Source organism: Malaclemys terrapin, chromosome 6, assembly GCF_027887155.1.
Source record: "Malaclemys terrapin pileata isolate rMalTer1 chromosome 6, rMalTer1.hap1, whole genome shotgun sequence".
Lineage (NCBI taxonomy): Eukaryota > Metazoa > Chordata > Testudines > Emydidae > Malaclemys > Malaclemys terrapin.
The window spans coordinates 44,976,198-44,994,873 of NC_071510.1; the positions used below are offsets into that span (position 1 = coordinate 44,976,198).

At 41.8% G+C, this 18,676-nt stretch overlaps 2 protein-coding genes across 5 annotated transcripts in view; one reads left to right on the forward strand and one right to left on the reverse strand.

Annotated features, from left to right (window-relative positions):
• Positions 1-8,804, forward strand: part of TUT7 (terminal uridylyl transferase 7) — a 48,547-nt gene extending 39,743 nt beyond the window's left edge. For all 4 annotated transcript variants that reach the window (XM_054031656.1, XM_054031658.1, XM_054031657.1 and 1 more), the window contains 3 exons: positions 4,909-4,985; positions 5,214-5,277; positions 7,770-8,804. In XM_054031656.1, the coding sequence (XP_053887631.1) occupies positions 4,909-4,985; positions 5,214-5,277; positions 7,770-7,837 (209 nt within the window). In that variant the 3' untranslated portion in view covers positions 7,838-8,804. The remainder of the gene's footprint in view (positions 1-4,908; positions 4,986-5,213; positions 5,278-7,769) is intronic.
• Positions 1-18,676, reverse strand: part of LOC128839028 (terminal uridylyltransferase 7-like) — a 32,583-nt gene that overhangs the window by 6,774 nt on the left and 7,133 nt on the right. The window lies entirely within an intron of this gene.

The window sequence follows — 18,676 nt, forward strand, 5'->3', positions numbered from 1 at the left end:
CTTAGACAGACCCTATAATTTTGGAGTATTTAACGAGATTGACTAAATGGGTCTGGATTAATGTCTCGTCAAATATACTGAGCGTACATAGTACTGAATGCTACTTTTTTTAAAGGGACAGGATGCAATTGTCCAATTTCCCTTCTTAGTCGTCTGCCTGCCTTAAGGACACTCCCTGTCGTCTAGAAAGACTAGACATGATTTCCACTAGAGCCAGAAAACAGGCTGCATAGCCCAGTCCTCAAAAGTATTTAGGCTCCTAAATTAGATTGAAATCAATGGAACGTAGGTGCCTAAATACCTTTGAGGATCTGGGCCTGTGTGTGGGGAAGAATTAGTTTTCCTATTTCCAGAGGCTGTTTCCACTTCCCTCAGAATTCCTGTTAGCTCCATTTTCAAACTTTAGATTCCATTTCAGTGCATCATACGTCCATGAAGGCTGGCCACAGAGCTATGCTCATCATCTTAAACTACTGCATTCTGAATAAGTTTAAGCATTTGACATAAATGCTTCCCCCATAAATTGTTTTAAACAATTCCCAGTAAGCACAAAGTGGTTACTACTCAACAGGATATGGAAATGAAGCTTTTCAAATCAGCAGCCAGGCAGAGGGGATCCATTTCCTGCAGCAACCATTGTCATCTTGTGGAGGCAATGCTACTTTTTCTCAAAGACCACTGATTCAGGGAGGACTTTCAGACTGACATGGAACACCTAGGATGAGGCCAGTTCCTCCTTGAAAGAGAAGACAATTGCCAAAGAGTCTTGGTATGCTGGGTTGATCCCTTATCCAATTTCCTGAACAGACAGATCTTTCCTCCTCATCCTGCTGAGATGTAGTATCTTAGAATCATAAGGGATCTCAAGAGGTCATCTAGTCCAGTCCCCTGCACTCATGGCAGGACTAAGTATTAGCTAGACCATCCTTGACAGGTGTATGTCTAACCTGCTCTTAAAAATCTCCAATGATAGAGATTCTACAGCCTCCCTAGGCAATTTATTCCAGTGCTTAACTACCCTGAATTTTAGGAAGTTTTTCCCTAATGTCCAACCTAAACTGCCCTTGTTGTAATTGAAGCCCATTGCTTCTTGCCCTATCCTCAAAGGTTAAGGAGAATACTTTTTTTCCCTCCTCCTTGTAACAGCCTTTTATGTATTTAAAAACTGTTATGTCCCCCCCTCTTAGTCTTCTCTTCTATAGACTAAACAAACCCAATTGTTTTAATCTTCCCTGTTGGGCATGTTTTCTAGACCTTTGATCATTTTTGTTGCTCTTCTCTGGACTTTCTCTAGTTTGTCCACATCTTTCCTGAAATGTGGTGCCCAGAGCTGGACACACTATTCCAGTTGAGGCCCACTCAGTGCAGAGTAGAGTAGAAGAATTACTTTTTGTGTCTTGCTTACAACACTCCTGCTAGTACATCCCAGATTATTATTATTATTATTTTGCAACAGTGTTACACTGTTGATTCATATTTAGTTTGTAATCCACTATGACCCCCCAGGTCCCTTTCTGCAGTACTCCTTCCTAGGCAGTCATTTTCCATTTTGTATGTGTGCAACTCATTGTTCCTTTCAAAGTGGAGTACTTTGCATTTGTACTTTTTGAATTTCATCCTGTTTACTTCAGACTATTTCTCCTGTTTGTCCAGATCATTTTGAATTTCAATCCCATCCTCCAAAGAACTTGCAATCCCTTCCAGCTTGGTATTGTCCATAAACATTATAAGTGTACACTCTATGCCATTATCTAAATCGTTGATGAAGATATTGAACAGAACTCATCCCTGAGGGACTGCACTCGATATGCCCTTCCAGCTTACTGTGAACCACTGATAACTGCTCTCTGGGAGCGTTTTTCCAGCCAGTTAGGCCCCTACTTTATAGTAGCTCCATCTCGGGTGTGTTTCTGTAGTTTTATGAGACGGTCATGCAAAGCAGTATCAAAAGCTTTACTAAAGTCAAGATATACCACATCTATTGCTTCCCCCCAATCCACAAGGCTTGTTACTCTCTCAAAGAAAGTTATTAGGTTGGTTTGACACGATTTGTTCTTGAAAAATCCATGTTGCCTGTTACTTATCATCTTATTATCTTCTAGGTATTTGTAAATTGATTTCTTAATTATTTGCTCCATTATCTTTCCAGGTACCAAAGTTAAGCTGACTGGTCTGTAATTCTCTGGTTGGTTCATATTTCCCTTTTTATAGATGGGCACTATATTTGCCCTTTTTCAGTCCTCTGGACTCTCTCCCGTCTTCCATGACTTTTCAAAGATAATTGTTAATGGCTCGCATATCTCCTCAGTCAGCTTCTTGAGTATTTTAAGATGTATTTCCTCAGGCCCTGGTGACTTGAAGACATCTAACTTGTCTAATATCAGAGGGGTAGCTGTGTTGGTCTGTATCTACAAAAAACAACGAGGACTCTGGTGGCACCTTAAAGACTAACAGATTTATTTGGGAATAAGCTTTCGATGTATCTGAAGTGTTGGGTTTTTACCCACGAAAGCTAATGCCCCAAAAATTTTTTTAGTCTTTAAGGTGCCACCGGAGTTTTCGTTGTAACTTGTCTAAGTAATTTTTAACTTGTTCTTTCCCTATTTTAGCCTCTGATCCTACCTAATTTTCACTGGCATTCATTATGTTAGACATCTAATCACCACCAACCTTCTTTGTGAAAACCTGAAACGAAGTCATATAGCACTTATGCCATTTCCACATTTTCTGTTATTCCCCCCTCATTGAGTAACAGGGCTACCCCGTCCTTGGTCTTCCTCTTGCTTCTAATGTATTTGTAGAACGTTTTCGTCTACTGTTTACGTCTCCTACAATACCTTCAATAACAATATATTTGGAGGTCCACTGCTTCTTGAAAGTTGTAAGCAGATTTTTTCTTCTGATGCAGATAACATGTTCTTTGAAATCAAATTCTTCTGTGTAGAAGCGGAGAAGTCCCAGCCATAGCTCCCCAACAGATTCAGTGTTTGAACCATAGTCTGGCCAACAGGCTGGCTGGAAGTTAGAACAAGAAATATTTTCCTCTGAGATTCAGTGTGGCTTGGCCTTTCTAATTTTGTTTGTATACACTTGTGTTATTTGTTTATATTCATCCTTTGTAATTTGACCTAGTTTCCACTTTTTGTAGGACTTGTATAAAGTAGAAAAGGTGAGGGGGTGCCCCCTCATTAATCACTAGCCTCTGAAGGAATACAGAATTGCGGTATCTCCCGAGTGGTAAGATGCCCTCCTTGGAACCTTTACATAAGCCCCCAAGGTATTTAAAGCCACTGAAAAAAGTTCCTCTTCTTCCTGGCCATTTAAAGTGGCATTTGTCATACCAATCGTCTCCATGAGGAGTCTCTCAAATCAGGCCTGTTCTACACTACAGCATTTCTCCGGCTGATGTAAGTCGCCCACTACACTGACCTAACAACTCCACCTGTGAGAGAGGCATAGTTCTTAGGTCCATGTAATTAGGGCAGTGTAGTGTCTGTGTAGATACTGCATTACTTACATCACCTGTTGGCTGTCAACTAAAGCTGCCAGCCCTGCACGTGACTCAGAACTGGAGTCGCTCTGATACCCCGGAGTGGCTCCAGCTGTCAGTGCCCCACAATGTCTCACAGTTAAGTTGGTGGTAACACTCCTGGCGGGGATGCACAACATTGTCAGAGGGCATAGTGTGGACATGAACCACAGCAGTAATTACTGCGGTGGCTGTATGTCGACCTAACTTTGGTTGAGTTAATTTTCTTGTGTACACTTGCCCCTAGTAAGAAAGCTGTCTTGCGTTCTTTTACAAGAATAAGGTTGGATGACATCACTCTTTCTACCTCAAGAGAGTATGCTACCAACAATGTAATCCTTTTGGCAGAAGACAAATGGCACAAATATACATGTTAACAGCTTAAAGCTAATTTTTTCTATGTATTTTTCTTAATCAAGCTTGGGTGAAGAAGAAAAAAAGGTGTTCAAGGATTCTAGCCAAGTAGATCTGAAATGAAGTTTCATATCCGTGCTGCACCCAGTTTCTGACCCTGAGTCACTTGTCTAGTTTTCCACATCACTGTGCATCAGATGTAAACGTCTTGTACTTAGTTCAGAGATGCAAAGCCTTGACAGTGTCTTTTTTCACATTTCCCCTTGCCCACTCATTCTGCCAATACTAGTTACATTCTGCCAGTGCCACCTTATCTCTCACGTTTCTCCATGTCTCTCTTAAATCCTGTGCCCTATCCTTGGAATTCACTTCCAAAACCTAATTGGTCTGATTTCCTCGTACCTCATTCACATTCCTCTTAAAAATTCACTTCTACTGTCCCATCTCTGAAGTGTGATGTAGGGAGAGTGAAGACACTAAAATATATTTTATGCATTCAAGTATTCATTGCTGTGGGAGCAGCTTCAGCTGTTTTTCAGTCCAGGTGACCTGCTGTATATTGAGCTTTGTCACTTCTAGCATATAAGTGTGGTGATGAGGTTGTCGAATGTATATGTAAACTACATTAATCACGGAGAGGTGGCTGTTGCCTATCATTACGTGTGTGGGGGGGGAGGGTGGTCCTGCTGAAAAATCTTTTGTACTCTGGAAATTGTTTTCTGTGTGGCCCCAGAAGTGTTCTCTATGATTTAGGATTCAATTCCCTGGTCTCCCTTGGATTTCCTGTATGACCTTGGGCAAGTCACTTCTCTATCTGTGCCTAAGTTCTGTCAAATGGGATAGTTCTTCCCTACTTCTTAAGGGTGTTGAGGTTAAATACACTAAAGATTGAGAGATGCTGGGATACTATGGTGATGGGGGAGAGGGAGGCATGCATACAAGTGTCTTTTTAGAGATAATGATCAGTTGTTGGAGATTCTATTTTTACCTTTTCAGTAAATTTTCACTTTATTTTAATTTCTCAGGCGGATCAAAGTCAGAAAGTCTGTGTGGATCCCCTTCTTCACCCAGTGCTGTTAAACATGCTGGCAGACTAAATCAGGTAAACACTGCATAATTTTCTGAATCACGTTCTTCTTAAGTATACTTACTACCATTTACAGTAGCAAGCTACAGTTTGGCTCAAGTTTTCAACTACGGTACACTTCTTTTTTTTTTTTTTTTTTTTTTTTTGTAGGTACAACGCTGTTTATCTGTAATCCAATCAACTGTTCCCTGCCTAATAGTTGAATTTTATATGTTTGCTTATCTCTGTATACCTCTCTTTTAGGGAATACTTTTACATGAGGAAAAAAAGAAACAAAAAGGAAAAGTGTTCTTGAGTCCCCAAACAGGTTTGTATATTAGATTCCACTGAACAGCAATGCAGATATTAACTTCTGATTAATAACATTTTGCTGGGGACCAATCCTGTCCCATTGACTTTTTAATGTTAGTGGGATTCAGATATTGGCAGCAGCATGCTGCTTATCAAGAACATTTTTTTAAGAAGAAAGCTGCAGGCAGGTTTTCACTGTTGCAGCCAGAGGAGGCGGCACTGGGACATGCTGAGCGCACCCATCACATGCAGGTTTGCAAGACCGCAGCCACAGAGGAAAAAGTGGGAAGATATGCATTCTCTGCCTGCAAATCTCCTATGCAGTCCTTGTGTGCAGGGAGGTGAGGGGGGGCAGGGCAGTCAGGGCCGGCTCTCGCTTTTGTGCCGCCCCAGGCCAGAGTGCCGGGGGGAGGGCGGCGAGCCTGCCGTGGCTCCGCTGGTGGCCAGAGCGCCGGGAGGAGGGCGGAGAGCCCGGCCCAGGCTCCGCTCTCCCCGGCGGCCAGAGTGCCGGGAGGAGGGCGGAGAGCCTGCCGCGGCTCCACTCTCCCCGGTGGTGAGAGCGCGGGGGGAGGGCGGAGAGCCCGCCGCGGCTCCTCTCTCCCTGGCGGCCAGAGCGCCGGGCGGAGGGCGGAGTGGTGGCCAGAGCGCTGGGGGGAGAGCCCGCTGCGGCTCCGCTCTCCCCGGTGGCCAGAGCGCCAGGGGGAGGGCAGCGAGCTGGCCGGGGCTCTGCTCTCCCCGGTGGCCAGAGCGCCGGGAGGAGGGCGGAGTGGAGGGCGGAGAGCTGGGAGGAGGGCGGAGAGCCCGCCGCGGCTCCGCTCTCCCCCGTGGCCAGAGCGCCGGGTGGAGGGCGGAGAGCCCGCCGCGGCTCCGCTCTCCCCGGCGGCCAGAGCGCCGGGAGGAGGGCGGAGTGGTGGCCAGAGCGCTGGGGGGAGAGCCCGCTGTGGCTCCGCTCTCCCCGGCGACCAGAGCGCCGGGGGGAGGGCAGCGAGCTGGCCGGGGCTCCGCTCTCCCCGGTGGCCAGAGCGCCGGGGGGAGGGCGGAGAGCCGGGAGGAGGGCGGAGAGCCCGCCACGGCTCCGCTCTCCCCCGTGGCCAGAGCGCCGGCCCTGAGGGCAGTAGCTGGAGGGCAGCTGGATGCCAGATCTGCATGGTAGCTCTCCCTGTGCTCTTCAGGCTGCAGCTTGCTAGGGGGTGCAGCCAGGAAAGGAAGCAGTGGGATGTGCTGAGTCGTGATCCCCAGAGAGCACAGCGAGAAGTACAGTGCAGCCCCCTCTCCCTGCTGCTGACCTACCCGCAGGCAAGGTGCAGGACTGCAGCCAGGGAATGTACTTTAAAGCACTTCCTTCCTTAGCTGCAGCCTTGCAAACCCACCTTCCACTTATTGGCAGCTGCTGGATAATGGCAACATTTTGCTGTTGACCAAGGGGTTGCTAATAAGCAGAATCTACTGTAACTTGAATTTCTTAATGTACATTACAGTACCTACAGAGCTCTGTCTTCTGTGTTGATACTGAAGGCAGTTTAGACTTGTTGCTAGCACCCTTTGGGCTAAGCCCAGCCTTTGTCCACCAGAAGTTTTTCCCTCTGGCAGCAGAACCAGGAGGCAGTTCAGCTCTCCCCTACTTTGGTTAGTTTTATTTCTTTATTTACAATCAATAGTTATTTGGTTTGTTTTTTATGGGGGAACTGGGGTGTGGGGGTGACAGCAGAGTACACTATTTTTGTTTGTATCAATTCCTTTCCCTTCTGTCCTCCTGTTTCTGCCTACTTGGGTCTTTTTATGTATCTTGGAGTGTTCCTTTCAAGGATCATATATGAGACCTCCCTCAAAGAAAGCCTAAATAACCCTCAATTGATCCTCTGGATTTCTAAGGGGCCAGGGCATTAAAGCAGTTTTTGTACAAACCAACTACCAATCAGATTAGGAGACAGCAGCCCGATCATGACAAAGGATAGTTAAGCTCAAGAGAGTGCTTTAAAAACAACGCAAACCACTGCCTGCCTGAAAGGTAAAAAAGCTCCCTTACTAGGGGATCATACTTGCACCAGATCCCCATGCTGTGAATTCTGTGTTAAAAGCAGAATAGGACAGTAACCCCCTTACACATCTGTTTCACTCGCTTAAAAAAATAAATTTTAATCAGGTATTATGGCCAACTTTTAAAAAATGACTAGTGGTTATTTGTTTTTGCCTGCCCAAAGCTTGACACCTCATAGCAGTCTGATTTTTGTCAGATGGGTGCTTGATGCTCTTTCAGCAGGGAAATAGGTGTTCCCTGACCCTCTGAAAGTCAGAAGTTGAGGTGTCAATCTTTAGTTTACCATGGTTGAATCTAATCTGGCTCAGACCAAGTGTGTCCAGTTTGTTCTTTCACCCTACAGTGGAACATAAAATGTGGAGCACACTTAAGATTTTGGAAGCATGGCTTGTTTTTGTGTTCAGATCATTGCTTTTCTACTTGGTTACAAATTCAATAAAGTGACATTTTCTTTTTTGGTTTCTGTTTAGGCAGCCTTTCCAGTAAATACATGGCTCAGGGAAAAGCCTCACAGAAGAACACCCAACAGGAATCATGAGGGGATTGAAGAACTCTGAAATTGCAATACAGGCCATCCATTCACTTCAAAAATTAGGTTCATTTTGGCTAAAGCTTCTGGGCTCACAAGACAGCAGCACAAAACAATCTTCAATTTAAGTTTAAAGAAAACATGGTATTTTATTTTAATTAGATTGCTAAAAGTCAGAGGCAATGGATTTTAATGCAGTGCTCCTACCTTGGACTCCTGCTCTTAATAGATTATTTGAACATTTTAATAGAAAGCCATGATGTCTGTATTTGTTTACTAGGTAAAACATGTAGATAAGAGCAGGTGCTCATTTTCAAGATTTTAATGTTCAACCTGACCCTTTCAAAGTGCACCAAAATTGTGTGCAAGCCAAATATAATGTTTTATTTTTCTTCAAAAATTGACTTTTTGAAGGAGGAAATGCTATTTATTAATGTTGATTGTTTACTGAATCCTTGTGTAAAGTGTTTAAAATGTTTGTGGACTACTACTGATGTATTTGCAAACATTTTATCTGCAGAGAATTGAACACACAAACATTAGTAAACTTTTTTGTGAAACACCTGTGGACACACTGCCACTGAGTTGGTTTTTTTCCATCTGTGATTTTGAGTTAATATGCTGCTGTGCTTGTGTACAGTAAAAGACTGAGAAGCAGGTTAGTCCTGTTTGCTGCTGCTAAGAATCTTTCCCATAGCCTATAAAATACAACAGACAAAATTGCTAAAAGGCAGAAAAAAGTGATAATCAGCAATTGGGGAGGGGTGTTTAAATGCTTTTCCTAAAACATGAAGAGGATCCAACTGCCAGCCAAGGATTTAATTAGTTTTGTCATCTTACGATTTACTTGAAGTCCTTTTGGAACTGGTACTGTACCTTCATACCCTGTTTGGGAGGGGGGAATCAATACAGGGTAAAAAATGAAACCACTGTTATTTATGACTTTGAAATAAAAAAACAAAAGTTAAACTTGAAATTTCTACATTTCTCTTTATCTTGTACTTACAATTCCAAGTGTAAAATTCAATAGGAACATAGGATAATATATTTTTACTCTAACTACTTATTTAAAGGTGTTATGTTTTAAGACTAATAGTTCCTTTCACCAAATGTCTACATCTTTATTGAAGTTGTAAGCTGGGATTTTCAAAGGGGCCAAGGGAGTTAGGTCCCCAACTTTCATTGAGTGTGTGTGTACATATAGCTTAAAATTCATCACTTCATAAATCTGTTCTCTTACACATTAAGAGAAATTTTAGCCAAAGACTAACAGAAAATGACCACGTTCAGGTGATGAAGTGCTAGACAAACATTCCAACTTCATAGCTAATGCTACTTTATCATAAAACTAAAATTCAGTCTTTCCTCTGTGGGCTACTTACGGTTTTTGTTGTACTGTTTATTTGCCTGGCAGCAAAATATAAAAGTTGCTGTGTTCTGTGTATACAATGGCTCAATTAACCCTCTATTCAAAGTTTTCTTTGATTGTGGATGAGAGTGAAAGATAAAAGCTTTTATGGAGCTAAGTGCATTCAGAGACCCCATACCCCTTCCATAGATATTAATAAAAATCATTATTTGCTCCCTATCCCATAGCCGCTCCCTTCCCCCTTGGTACCTTTTGCCATGAAACATTCAAGTATACAATTTTCCTTGCTCAACTTGACTTCAGCTGAAGGCTGGTTCTATGGATGCCCTCATCTTTCCCCCTTCTACTCTAGCCCAGGTTATTGTTGGGTTTTTCTCTTGTTCCTTTGGGGAGCTAGCTGGAGAGGGAGGTGTTTCTCTAGGCAGCTGTGAATGCAGGACTCCTCCCGGAGCCTGGGAACCACAATCCCAAACCTGAAGCTCATGTCAAAGCTACTAAAGCCACCAGTACTTTGGAGATGAAGTTCACTTTACAACTCGTGTATGGGATATGACAGGATTTTTTTTTTTTTTGCTGATCCTGCAAGCCTTCCATATGCTGAACTTGGGAGTTCCTCACAGGGCTCAGTCAAGTTCCCACTGAAGTAATCAAGAGACTGTAGTTAAGATACAGGCAACAATTTAACTCAAGAGAAGATATATTAAATAAAAATACACAAATAAACTGCAATCAGGATATTCAGTCAATATAAAACAAAGTGATTAAACTACTCCATCCTAATATAATATCAGACAGGATAGCCAATTCAGGTGAATGATTTTACATTCCTTGCTCATCCTAAAGTCCCCATAAACTCCAAAGGAATTTGTGTGTGCAAAGGAAATGCAGGGTTAGGCTCTAAATTAGCTTTCTCATGGAGAAAGGTGCAGAAAAATTCAGAGTAATACAGACAAAAACATACACTACATATCAATTGCAACAAGTTTGGGATGACTTTTTAAAAAATAATCTATTCCACATTCTCCTTTCAGATACATATAAAGGCAGCATGTCTAATCATTAGAGCACAGGCTGAGGTGTTGATAAAATGAGTTCTAGTCTCAGCATCACAGAGGGGATAATTATTTCATAAGGTTACGCTGTGAAGAATAGTTTGCTTGTCAGCTACGTTGGAGAATGTAGACCAATACATAAATCCTAGTATTTATTTAAGTGACTGGTGACTTTCTTAACACTTTGTTAGCTATCTAAAGGTGGGTCAAAGAATCAAACTCCAAATTATTAATTTGGCCGCCAGTGTGTAGCCAAAGGATCTGAGTCACACTAATGGCAGCACATGGTAAGAGAGAAATAATAAGGTATGTTGTGTTGAATACATTAGAAAGAAGAGACAATAGGGGATCTGCCTATTTGCATGTACAAGTACTTTATTTGTTATGCACAACTCAGCTGTCAAACCCAATTACTGTGTGGATTTCCTCCTCCTTTTAGAATCTTGTCCCAAAATTTTAAAACACAGCCTTAGGCGCAAAATACTGAATTTGAATCAATCTGCAGTAGAACTGATGTGACCCTAAAGGCACTTCATAGCTGGTGGGATTTTTGTTCTGCAGAGTAGTTACTTTACTGAGGAATTGCATGCTAGTAGTGCTTTTTTCTGATAGGAGCTTCACTTTTACAAAACTGGGATTATTATATAACCAAATCTCTAGTGGATGGCAGAGTCAGAAAAGCTGAATTTTCCTGGGGGCAGGGAGGAGAAACCACAGTAAAAAGAAAATATTGCCATGCAAAACATTAAACAAACACTACACTTTCTCCCTCAAAACATACAGCATTACATTTTGAGGTTACATCACCTTTACACTGTGGTATGTACGCTATATACCCACAGCAGTCAGCATGTGTTATCTAGAAAGCAAATGAGTAGAGTGATGTGTCAAGTTTAAAGGAAAACTAAAAATTCAAAGAAAGTAACAGGGAAAATTAGCATCTCTGTCCTAGCATCTCTAGAGTTAATTTTAACAGGCACTTAATATAACACCCATTATAATGAAGGTTTCAAAATAGTTTGTTACAACTTCCTATTTTCACATGCTAATACTTTTCTGAATAATTATCTGAGGCTGAAATTTTTGAGGCATGGACTCTGCTTGAGTAAGTGTCTAATTTTATTTAAAATTTGGCTTTAGAATTTAGGTTAAAATGGCTATTTAGATGCCTACAATTATTTGGGGTAATAGAACTGACCATTAAATACCACAGGTGGGGGTTGGCTGGAAGTATTGCCTGTGCATTCCCAGACTTTCTAATATTTAGGGTTTTGTTAGTAAATTTATGATTGGAAGGTTTCAAAATATTTGGGTGAGTGCTTAGTGTTTATATGCTTCAATTTTTTATTGTCTTTTTTTTTTTTTGTTCACAGGAAAACTTATATGTAAATTATAGTGGAGGATACCTTCAGTGATGATCCACTTCTCCAGTTGGATTTTAGCAGATTACTTTTTTGTAAATAGGATTAGAATTACAAGTCCCTGAAATGATCTATAAAAACTCTGCTTTAAGACTGAGGGCCTGAGCCAACTCTCATTGAAGTCCATGGGGATTTGCTTATTTATGTGATGTCTGTTCCATTAGTAAAACCCTTGATTTTCTATATGGAGACCTCCAATTGAACATATTTAGACGAGCATATTGCACTTTTAATTGTAATATTCATAATGTGTTGCTGACACTGAAGAGAGGCTGTATGCTTGCTCTGTTAGCCAATTTGTATACACAATTATGGTCCACGCACACACAGATGTACTTTTGTATGCACAGTTAGCCATTACTCTTTGATACTAAATATTCCTAAATATAAATCAAGATGGCAGTTGTTTAAACTCACCTGATATAGTTTTCTTTAGCTATAGAGAAAACAGCTTTTCCTTCTTACATCTCCTTGGAATGTTTCATGTCTGTCTTCAATCATCTTTCACTGCACCACCCCCATGCCTTTGCTGAATATTTGACATACTTCTTATCTTTCCTACGCAGTGGGATAGTTTGCTTTTGTGTCCTTAATAATGTCTCTTTGAAAAACTCCCAACTGTCTACAATTGTTTTTCCCCTTAGATATGCTTCCCATGGGATCTTACCTACCAACTCTGAGTTTGTTAAAGTCTGTCTTCTTGAAATCCATTGTCTTCATTTTGCTGTTCTCCCTCCTACCATTCCTTAGAATTAGGAACTCTATCTTTTCATGATCACTTTCAAATACTCAACCAGTTCCTCCCTATTTGTCAAAATCAAATCTAGAACAGCCTCTCCTCTAGTAGCTTTCTCCACCTTCCGAAATAAAAAATTGTCTCCAATACATTCCAAGAACTTGTTGGATAATCTGTGCCCTGCTGTTTTATTTTCCCTATGGATGTCTGAGTAGTTGAAGTCCCCCCCCACCACCTGTGCTTTGGATGATTTTGATAGTTTAAAAAAGCCTCATCTATCTCTTCTTCCTGGTTTGGTGGTCTGTAGTAGACCCCTACTATGACATCACCCTTGTTTTTACCCCTTTTATCCTTACCCAGAAACTCACAAGTCTGTCTCCTATTTCCACCTCACTCTCAGTCCAAGTGTATATATTTTTAATATATAAGGCAACACCTTCTCCCATTTTTCCATGCCTGTCCTTCCAGAGCAAGCTGTACCCTTCTATACCAATATTCCAGTCATGCGTATTATCCCAAGTCTCTGTGATGCCAACTGTCATAGTTGTTTATTTACTAGCATTTCGAGTTCTTCCTGCTTATTCCCCATACTTCTCACACTAGCATACAGACAACTAAGATATTGATATGATTTCTTCCCCTCCCCCCGTTCTGTCTTGACTCTCATTTATCTCTGCTATAACACCCCACACTCCCTCCAAATTCCAACCCTTCTCCGAGGTCTCCATGTTTTTGACTTACCTGTGGGCTTCGGTCACCTGCCCCCTTTGAACCTAGTTTAAAGCCCTCCTCACTAGGTTTGCCAGTCTGTATCCAAATACATTGTGATAAATGAAGGGGGTGGCGGGGCAGCTCCCTTTTAGGGACACTCAGCCAGCCAGTTAGCTGTAAAACCCCTCTTGGTAGCTGTTCTCTGCTTGCTTTACCTGCAAAGGGTTAAAAAGCCTCCCTGCATAGATACACCACCAAAAAAAAAAAAAAAAAAAAAAAAAAAAAAAAGTGGGCACCTGACCAGAAGAGCCAATGGGAGGGCTAAAACTTCTTAAAATTGTGAAAAACCTTCCCTTTGTTGTCTGTTCTCTCTGGGCTGCAGGGACATGGAGCAGGAATGCTGTGTAAGGTTTGAACCAGGTATGAAAAATTATCTTCCATACCTAGAAGGAATCACTGGGACAGGGAATGTTTAGGTAGACACGATCAGGTTTATTTCTTTATTTTGGCTTGTGGCTCTGCTTTGTGCTAACCCCAGATGCTTTTGTTTGCTTGTAACCTTTAAGCTGAACCTCCAAAAAAGCTATTTTAGGTGCTTAATTTTTGGAATTGCTCCTTTAAAATCTATCAAAAGCCTCAGTTCTAAATGTATTTTCTTCATCTTTGTTTTTAATAAAATCTACCTTTTTTTAAGAACAGAATTGGATTTTTGGTGGCCTAAGAGGTTTGTGCATGTTGTTTAATTAGCTGATGGCAACAGCTAATTTCCTTTTTCTTTCTCAGCTCTTTCCTGGAGGTAGGTGAAAGGGCTTAAGAGGTTCAAGGGGGTTTTTTGCATTTGGGTGGTGGCAGCGTTTACCAAGCCAAGGTCAGAGAAAAGTTGTAAACTTGGGAGTGTATATACAAGCCTGGAGTGGCACGTATTAATTTTTAAAATCCTTGCAGGTCCCCACCTTCTGCACTCAACGTGCCAGATTGGGGAATCAGCCTTGACATATACTCTTCCCCTTCCTGGATGGCAGGAAAGAGATCACTTGATCATTACCTGTTAGTTTCACTCCCTCTGGGGCACCTGGCATTGGCCACTGTCGGTAGACAGGATACTGGGCTAGATGGACCTTTAGTCTGACCCAGTATGGCCGTTCTTATGATAGCTGGACCCCATCTCTGCTTAGCAGTCCTTCTTCCTGGAACAGCAGCCCATGGTCAAGGAAGCTGAAGCCCTCCTGGCAACACCATCTTCGCAGCCAGGCATTCATCTCCAGGACACATCTGTCTCTGCCTAGGCCCCTACCCTTGCCCGGAAGGATCGAAGAGAATGCCATCTGCACTCCCAACTCCTTCACCCTTACTCCCAGAGCCCTGTAGTCACTTTTCATTTGTTGAAGGTCATACCCCACAGTATCATTAGTACCCACATGGATAAGTAGCATGGGGTAGTAGTCAGAGGACTGGATGATCCTCAGCAATCCCTCCATAACATCTCAGATAAATACAGTAGGAACAAAACCAAGGAGAGAGGGCATGAGACTCAGTAGCTGCACATGGTGCAGGACAGGTAACTCCAAAGCCATGCACACAACACCTCCTACAAATCCCAGTGAAAGACTACCATGGGAACAGAAGCAAAGAGGAAAAAAATACATGTCAGCAGTGCCCCCACATGTGTAATATATATACTGTCTTTGCTCCTCCATTTTCAACACTGGCAGCTCCTCACTGCACAGAATATATTAAACTGGAGTGTAGGACAATGGGGAACAGAGACATCAAGAGAGCATGAGAAGCTGTGGTGTACCAAGGCAGGTGCAGCAAGCTATCTAACACAAATTAACACTGTCTGCTAACTCACAGCTCCTTCTATATCACACTGATGAGACTGAATATGGGATGGGACAAAAGGGATCTTTTCTGTAACACTATCAAAGACACTGGAGGTGATAATTCACATTTCTTCTGCTTTCAGTAGTGGGACTTACGTAAAACTCAAAGATGTATACGAGGGGTCGGCAGCCTTTCAGAAGTGGTGTGCCAAGCAAGTCTTCATTTATTCACTCTGATTTAAGGTTTTGTGTGCCAGTAATACATTTTAATGTTTTTAGAAGGTCTCTTTCTTTAAGTCTATATTATATAACTAAACTACTGTTGTATGTAAAGTAAATAAGGTTTTTAAGAAGTTTAAGAAGCTTCATTTAAAATTAAATTAAAAAGCAGAGTCCCCCAGACCGGTGGCCAGGACCCAGGCAGTGTGAGTGCCACTGAAAATCAGTTTGCGTGCCGCAGATTGCCTACCCCTGATGTACACCTTAGTTTTTTGTTTTAGCTCTTAACACAGATGAAGCTACATCAGTCACACACATGTGTAAGTCATCACCACACAGCTTCACTATAGCCAATCAAATAAGTGTACTTATTAACTAGTTTCAATACACTCCATCCTATTGGCATAGTAGCTGTGACATGAGCCTCAGGTTTGGGATTTTGGTTTTCAGGCTACGGGAGGAGTCCTGCATGCATAGCTGTCTAGAGAAACGCCCTCCCTCTCCAACTAGCACTCCAAAGGAACAAGAAAAAAATCCAACAACCCCCCCAGGCTGGAGTGGAAGGGGGAACGATGGCTTCTCCTTCGAGGGGAGGGGGTCCCTGTAGGTGCTCCACTTCAGGTATCCATGCACTCTGCACTTGTAATTGGAGATTGTAGCAGTGCCCAGTGAGATCACGCATGCGCTGTCGCTGTCTCGTGCTGCCTGAGGCAGTTACATAGTGCTGCATGACCAATCATACCTCAGTTCCTTCTCTACTGCCTTTGGCTTGAGGCGGAGCAATTAGCAGCGCCGCTTACCTACTTTTAGATAACATAGCTTTATAGTTAATAGTCAAGCAAGACAGTCAATCACTCTTACCCTTTATACTTATTTATCTCCCTTATTAGGAAAATAAGTTTAGGCTTCTATAATGTTACTGCTCCCCTTCTCAATCTGGCATGCCCAGATTGCTGGGCTTTAAATGCTGCCTGACTTGCAAACTGTCAATCCCTATTTCTGACTGACATGCACAGTATGTTTACTATCTGGGCGAAATACATATCCCTCAAAAGCGTCCACATTGCAGTACTCTAAAGGCCAGAACAAGAAAAGTGAGAGGTCTTCAATCTAAGATCCTTATGATGGAGAAATCTCTGCAACCTGCCTCGGACCCTGCCTGGCCAATGGTCGCCATTGGCAGCCTCTGACAGAGGTCTTGCCTCAACAACCCCTACGAAAGAGCCTTTGTCCAAGAAGGCTACAAAAAAGTAGGCTCAGACTTCATCACAGCAGGAATCGGCTAAGAAAAAAGCGTTCCCCAACCACCAAGACTACGTCAGTACCGACAGCACTCGGACCTTCCGGTACCGCGAGTTCCCGGAGAGTGAAAGACCGTAAGTGGGCAAGCTCTGATGGAGGCTCATAGGGCAAGGTAAAACCCTCCACCCAGGGGTGGCCCTAGAGTAGCTGCCAGCAACTGGCACCCTAGGCGAACCATGCAATAGGTGCCCCCAACCTCTACAGGCAGATCTAGGCTGAGGTTTTTGGTAAACTGGGAAACATTTTTCCCCTTTTTTCCTTTTAATGTTTAAGTTTAAAAAAAAAAAAAAAAAAGAGGCTTAATTATTCGGTTTGTCCGTCCGTCTGTCCAACCAATGTTTCTCACATAAGATAAAATAGAGACATGAAATTTTCAGAATAGATTTGTACACAGCTAGATGATATTTCAGTCCAATTTCAAATAAAAATGCATTAAAAATGTTAATTATAATTTTTATTATTACAAATCCAAAATCATCCATGACACTATCCTGCTTTAACTGCCATTACCACCACATCCAATATAGAAAGAAATAAGAAAACTCTTCAATGAACTTTAACCTGTATTTACAAAACACTCCAAATAAAAAACACTCTGTGCTCCTAAAACATGACTTTTCTTGCTTTAAGTTTTGAAAATTCAGTCACTAGTTCTTTTAGATCCAGTTTTCCAGCTATTTCATGCTCTATTGACATTGTGGCAAGTCCAACAAGTCTCTCTTGCACCATTGTTGAATGCAGATATGTTTTTATCAATTTTAACTTTGAGAAGCTACATTCCCCACTAGCTACAGAAACTGGCAAAGTTAAAAGAATGAGTAGAGCTATAAAAATGTTTGGAAAACTATGAGTTTATTTTCACAAACAAACTTCAATACTTCTTTAGGAGTCGAATGCTTCTTAAGTCGTCTTGAAAAAGCCTGAAGCTCACTACACAAATCTGTAGCATCAATGTCTTTTGAATTTTCATGAGTCAATGCTGACTCCAGTTTTATACAAAAATCTCTTATCTGTTCTGCTGTTTTCTTTTGCAAGCTGTAGATATCATATAGAAAGCCAAATATTGACTAGCTGCTGCATCTGTTGAAATCTTTCATCAACCTAGTGAATAGCAGTATCAAGGACTGCGAAGTAGAAATTCACTTTGAGCCTTTGTTTTGGGTTCTGAATGCATGTGTCTAGTCCTTCATACGAAAACTAATGTTTCTTTTGCCAAATGCGAACTGGCTTTGGTTCAAATTCTGTCGGAAAGTCTATTTCTTCAGCAAGCTTGAGAGAATCTACCGGTGTTCTTTCGAACCCTTCATCACTTCTGAATTCTTCTGGAATAGTTTTGTTTGCTGCAGTTTTTGAATAGCAGAATGTATGTTCAAGTTCTTTTCCTGAAGCTGCTTACTAGTGAGATTAATCTTGAAAAGGATATTACAGTATACCACAAAATGAGTGAAGTCACAAATTTGAACTTGGAAAGGCCATTTGCAAGGGCTTTTGCATCTGAAGGTGCTGTATTGCCAGATGATCCAGTAAAGCTAGTATCATCAGAAATTTCAATTAGGGCATCATAAATTTTTCCAAATTCATAGCGAAGAGGCTTCAAAGCATCAATGCGACCCTCCCGTCTTGTCTGACTAAGTGGTTTCACAGTTAGAGAATTCACACGGCGAGTCAGAATCTTGGCATGTTGAACCTGAGAAAAACACGAACACATTGCACCAGGTCAAAGAAACTGCTTGCCTCCAAACAGCATTTAGCAGCATCATTGACAACCAAATTCATAGTGTGCGCACTGCAAGGAATGAAAAAGGCCCTAGGATTGATTTCCATCATTCTCCTTTGCACACTATTGTCTTTACCCTTCATATTACTCCCATTATCAATGGCCACGTAAGTTTTCAACAGATAATGACATTGTTTCAAGCTCTTGAGGAATAGTTTCAGTCATAAATGCTCCAGTCGTCTCCTTCAGTGGTATGAAACCCCAAAAAGGTTCCTTTATGAGCACTTCAACATTATCTTCATCTGCAGACTTTTCTATATCCACAAAACAAATGATCATCGTCATTTGTTCAGCATGACTCACATCTGGTGTACAGTCCAGTATTATTGAAAAGTATTTTTCAGAATGGGCAGCTTCTACAATTTTCTTTTTAATGGCATTTGCTAAGATTTGAATCAGTTCATTTTGCATATTTTTTCCTAAGTAATGAACCTGTGT